General features: G+C 43.8%; 1 protein-coding gene across 1 annotated transcript; it reads left to right on the top strand.

The window, feature by feature from the left end:
• The first annotated feature begins 778 nt into the window (after nt 1-778).
• LOC137429144 (homeobox protein DLX-6-like) lies at nt 779-3915 on the top strand. Its single transcript, XM_068119156.2, has 3 exons — nt 779-1344; nt 2285-2478; nt 2790-3915. Exons 1-3 carry the CDS (start codon nt 1014-1016, stop codon nt 3045-3047), a joined length of 783 nt encoding a protein of 260 aa, XP_067975257.1. The 5' UTR covers nt 779-1013; the 3' UTR covers nt 3048-3915.
• Nucleotides 3916-6064: the final 2149 nt, after the last annotated feature.

The following is a 6064-nucleotide window of genomic DNA, read 5'->3' as shown; positions in this document are numbered from 1 at the left end:
CCTTCACTTGTGCGAATGACTTCATTGAAACTTTATCCCTACCTGCGGCGCACCTACGGGGTTGTTTTACCTGCGAGTTTTGGATTGCTCCTTGTGACCCCGCACTAAGCACTCACAAGAAGATTGTGTAGTCGTTCACAAAATGGCGGCTATACTCTGTGATTTCCCAAATCCGCAACGATATTCATCGATATATGGAGAGAAGGGTGTGTACGTACGACTACTTCTCAGGTGAACGAGTGATTGTCTTTGCTGCCAAACTTCAAGGTGTTTTGAATCTAAACAATACCATTGTGTGCACGGAGGGCACCATTCGTTGGTTTTATAGGGGATTAATAGGTTTGGTTTAGCAGCAAAAACGTCATGTCGACCGGTCTACGCCGCCATACGTAGGCCTATATATAATACCTGCAGCACCGGCTGTGCAGTCCAGGTACATACCTGGTACCAACCTCAGTAGGCTACCACCGTCCTGCCAAGCGGCTCTACCTACCTGGGAAATATTACACAGTTCGAGTTTAGTGGGTCGGTTTCGTCGGAGCCATTTAGGCAGCTCTTTATAACAGTTAGTCAATTGCAGCTTACACGAGCAAAGTACGTCGATTTAACGAATTAGCTCGTCACATGCAATTGTGTCAAAACGGGGGTTACGCGCCGCCTGTGTATTTGCATGCGCCGTGTATCCGCAACACGACCAGACGCTCGAGCGGATTTATCGCACCTATTAATTAGCGACGGCCACGAGTATTCAGGGAGATCTATTACCGCGATCGTGACGACACGGCGGCAGCCAATGGGAAGGCGCGCTGCCTCGCGCACATCGTGCCGTCTCGCGACCGACGTTCCATATGCATCGCGCGCGAGCGCTCCTCGCATGAACTTTTACCCGCGCATCCCCGAGCGCGTGATCGCGGCGCGCGGGCGCGCCCCGTGACGTGGGAGCGTCCGAGAGGACGCGTTCGATCCGATCGTCTATCGGAGGATGCCATCGGTGCCTGGCGCGTCGATCGACCATGACCATGAGCGCCGTGGCTGAAGCTTTGGACGCGCCCGAGTGCGGCAAGTCGGCGTTCCTGGAGTTCGGCCAAGGTTCCCATCACCCGGGGCACCATCAGATGTCTGCCTCCTCCATGGCGCAACACGCGCACTACCAGTCGCACTGCCTGTCCGGGCCGGGTCCCGACGCGTCGTACCCGGCGCCGACGCCCCCGTACGGCGGCCGCGCGCTTGCTTATCCGTACATGGGCGGTGCGGGAGGGAACGCGGCGAGTGCGTACAATCTGAACCCTCTCCCGTCGTACCAGGCGAGCTCCGCGCTCAACCACGGCCGGCTTGACGAACACGGTGAGGACGGATACACGCACTCACACGCACACTTGACAATCGAGTGTGTCTCACAACGGATGTATGTATATGTATGTATATATATATAATATATATATATATATATATATAATATATATATATATATATATATATATATATATATATATATATATATATATATATATATATGTATATATATATATATATATATATATTTACACACACATGTAACAAAGAGAGCAACTCTGACCCTCGAAGTTACATGATGCTGACCTTATGCTATGTGTATATATAGTTTATTTATTTATTTAATTTATACATGTATATATATGATATATATATATATATATATATATATATATATATATATATATATATATATATATATATATACACATACATATAACAAAGAAGGCAACTCTGACCCTCAATGTGACATGATGCTAATGTTATCCTTTTGATATATATATACACATACATATAACAAAGAAGGCAACTCTGACCCTCAATGTGACATGATGCTAATGTTATCCTTTTGATATATATATATATATATATATATATATATATATATATAATATATATATATATATATATTTATTTATTATTTATTATTTATATATATATATATATATATATAATATTTTATATATATATTTCTTTTCTTTTTTAATTTTATTCATATATATATTTACATATTGATATATATATATCGTATTAGCAGTATTGCATGGTCTAAATTCGTTCAGTGTACATATCATCTTGTACGTCACAGAGAATTTCCTCCTGTGTGCACACGATTATTTAGTAGGTGTTTGTCGGTAAGTGCCAGGTTCTGCTCGTTGTTATGAACCATAATGCATCAAGGTTGGTAAACCCGGCGCTCCTTCAGCCGCGGTGCACAAGCTGTGTCCACGGGAGAAATGGGATCCCTGATGTCCGCCTGATTGTCCTGCAGATCCCGAGAAAACGCCGGTGATCCAGAATGGGGAACTTCGCTTCAACGGGAAAGGGAAGAAGATCCGCAAACCGCGGACCATATACTCGAGCCTTCAACTCCAGGCGCTGAACCGACGCTTCCAGCAAACCCAGTACCTGGCGCTACCTGAGCGGGCTGAACTCGCCGCCTCCCTGGGACTCACCCAGACCCAGGTCGGTTCATATTCGGATGGTCTCCGATTCCCACGATAACCTCGACGCTAAAACTTCTACCTTTTTTATGTCTTTTAGCAATTTTTTTTTCTTTGGTTCGAGGAAGCGTGTTCTGAATAAATTTGATCGACGAATCGGATGGTGATGGTCATGTTGCCCACGAAGAGAACCCTTTCCCATTAATGTCATTGTATGCCTGAAAAATACCTGCGCAAATATTCCTGTCTTAGAGCTGGACCAACCCAGTGCCACCGCCCTGCGGTTTCAAATCTTATGACACATGGCGATGTTTTTGTGTTCTTTGCTTGCAGGTGAAGATTTGGTTTCAGAATAAACGCTCTAAATACAAGAAGCTGATGAAGCAAGGAGGTAGCGGTCTAGAGAACAACCCTCTCATGGTGAACCCGAGCTGCCTGCCTCCATCCAGCCCTGGCACGCAGGGTCCAGTCACCACGTGGGACATCCATACGGTGAACAAGAGCGCCGGCATGCCCGTGGCGGGGTACATGGCGCCATATGCGCACTGGTACTCGGCGGCAGAGACAATGCAACACGCGTCGCTCATGTAAGCGAGAGTGATGGGGAGAGGCAGAGAGAGAGAGAGAGAGAGAGAGAGAGAGAGAGAGAGAGAGAGAGAGAGAGAGAGAGAGAGATATATATAGATGAGGAGGCAGGGAGAGAGAGGAGGCAGAGGGGGAGAGGAGGCAGGCAGACAGAAAGAGGAGGCAGAGAGGAAGAGGAGGCAGAGAGGAAGAGGAGGCAGAGAGGAAGAGGAGGCAGAGAGGAAGAAGAGGAGGCAGGCAGAGAGGGAGAGGAGGCAGAGACGGAGAGGAGGCAGAGAGAGAGAGAGGAGGCAGAGAGGACAAGGAGGCAGAGAGGGAGAGGGGGCAGAGAGGGAGAGGAGGCAGAGAGGGAGAGGAGGCAGAGAGGGAGAGGAGGCAGAGAGGGAGAGGAGGCAGAGAGGGAGAGGAGGCAGAGAGGGAGAGGAGGCAGAGAGGGAGAGGAGGCAGAGAGGGAGAGGAGGCAGAGAGGGAGAGGAGGCAGAGAGGGAGAGGAGGCAGAGAGGGTGAGGATGCATACGAGGCTACGTAACGGGCGCCATGTTACGCAAACATCCCGTGCAGAGATCGAACTGCTTTCCACCGCAAATACCCGTCGTTAGTACCTGTGGCATCCTGTTTGTACAGATTGATGTGTTATTACGTTAAAGCCTTCCTGGGAAGTTAATAATATCGAGACAGCGTTGAGTGATATTATCCGATGGAGCGCGCGCGGTGAAGGAATGATGCGATCACGTGGTCCAAATCCCTTCAATGATCACGCTCGAGGCAATTCTCTGTGTTTGTATATATTGACACTTATTTTCTTGAGATGTATATAATTCGTTCAATGTTCAGTGCTTTTTCGTATTCTAATAAATATGAATGTTGTATAGAGTGTACATGACTTCAGTCGTTCATATGTTGCCTTTGTGTATGTATGTGTGCCGTGCGGGTGTGTATTTATACAAAGGCATATATGTATATATATATATATATATATATATATATATATATATATATATATATATATATATATATATATATATATATATAATAAAATTGTAATTGTTAAACAAACAATTTAATAGCGTTTACATGTCCTGTATAAAGAATCAAAGATGTTATTTAAGATTTTATTGATCGCTTCCATTTTTATCAAATGCAATATGTTGTGTAGTCTATACATATATGGGATAAAACAAGCCCAAAATATAGGGTATATACATTATCAGTACCTTTCATATACAGTAACTAGAACGGCACTCAGTAGAGAGCAAACCTCTGCCTGGTTGGCCATATCACTCAATGGTGAAGAATCACTTTAAAAATTCCACTAGCCGGATGCGGATCCAGATCTTCACCAAAATTGAATCGATTCTTCCTTGTCACACACACAACCTGTCCAACAAGTTTCGTCGAAATCCATCAATAGCTTTTTGAGATATCCTGCGATATGTTGGTTTTAGCCTGATCTCCCAATGGTGAAGAATCACTTTAGAAATTAAATAATTCTCATATCCGAATCCATATTCAGATCTTCACCAAAATCGAATCGAATCATCCTTGTGAGACACCCAGCCGGTCCACCAAGTTTCGTCCGGATCCGTCCACAACGTTTTGAGATATCCTGCTGTGTATACTTTTTGGCCCGATCTCCCAATGGTGAAGAATCACTTTAAAAATTCTAGTAGCCGGATCCGAATCCGGATCTTCACCAAAATTTAATCATTTCGTCGGGGTCCCATACACTACCTCCCTGCCAAATTTCGTCCGAATCCGTCCGCAACTTTTTGAGATATTTTGTTCACAAACGGACAGACAGACAAACGGACAAACAGACAGACAGGGGTGAAAACCTAACCTCCATCCACCTTTGGTGGCGGAGGTAAAAATGTTATGTAATGTGTACACTACACCTTCTGTCCTTTCAGGTTCACATCGAAACAGATGTTCTCTTTGTTATGGTTTTATGTCTTTGGCACACACGACCGACAACTCATTTTAAGGATGACTACTGGATATATATATATATATATATACACAATTAAATACCTGTTTCTAGCATCAATACAAACGTTATTCGATCCGAACAATGAAGTTTATAAAATAATACGGGTGATGCTTGTATTAATATTAATTTCAGTCCCCGTTTACGTAAATTTAATAAAAGTCTGTGGTTGAAGGAGAACACAGATTTTAATTTTGTTTATTTAATTGTTTTTAATTTTAGAGAACCAACGACGAGCACGATGAGTTATGCGATCACTAGTAAATGTATCTGGAGGCAGAGGAGGAGACATCGGAGATATTTACATATTGACAATAATTATCTTTCAGTTTACCAATGTGTGGTGCAAACTCTTCATATATATTATAACTATAACACTGTGTTGCATCGGGCAAATTTCATAGCAGTAATATGCTGTGCAATCAGTCGTTACGCACCGCACTGAAAGATATATATACTCGTGATTTACTGTTTCTGGTCATTGTTTTTTTTCAATGTGACATAGATACATGTACTGTATATGTGCGAGTACGAATGTATCCAAAACGGGTCATGCATGACCGTAAGATTTTGCGAAATCCTTGCCATTGCTCGCCTTCTGCTCTCATGCACATGTATTTGCATTTTCCACCATATTGCACCAAAACCACACACTGCACCACAATGTATCATGCTGCACAATATTGCACACACTGCACCATATTGCACCATGCTGCACTATATTGCACACACTGCACCATAACGTATCATGCTGCAATATATTGCACACACTGCACAACAATAGTTCATGATGCACGATATTGCACACACTGCACAATATTGCACACACTGCACATATATTGTACAATGCTGCACTATATTGCACACACTGCACAATATTGCACTATGCTGCACTATATTTCACACAATGCACCATATTGCACCATGCTGCACTATATTGCACACACTGCACAATATTGCACCATACTGCACTATATTGCACACGCTGCACTATATTGCACAACGCTGCACTATATTGCACACACTGCACAATATT

The sequence above is a fragment of the Myxine glutinosa genome, chromosome 6 (genome assembly GCF_964187855.1).
Source record: "Myxine glutinosa chromosome 6, kmMyxGlut1.1, whole genome shotgun sequence".
Classification (NCBI taxonomy): domain Eukaryota; kingdom Metazoa; phylum Chordata; class Myxini; order Myxiniformes; family Myxinidae; genus Myxine; species Myxine glutinosa.
This window is presented reverse-complemented; position numbering and strand designations above follow the sequence as displayed.

Excerpts from the sequence above, each read along its gene's own strand:
- LOC137429144 (XM_068119156.2), top strand. The coding sequence starts at position 1,014 with ATGACCATGAGCGCCGTGGCTGAAGCTTTGGACGCGCCCGAGTGCGGC. Across the intron at positions 1,345-2,284 it reads CGGCCGGCTTGACGAACACG|ATCCCGAGAAAACGCCGGTG; the intron begins GTGAGGACGGAT and ends ATTGTCCTGCAG. Across the intron at positions 2,479-2,789 it reads TGGGACTCACCCAGACCCAG|GTGAAGATTTGGTTTCAGAA; the intron begins GTCGGTTCATAT and ends CTTTGCTTGCAG.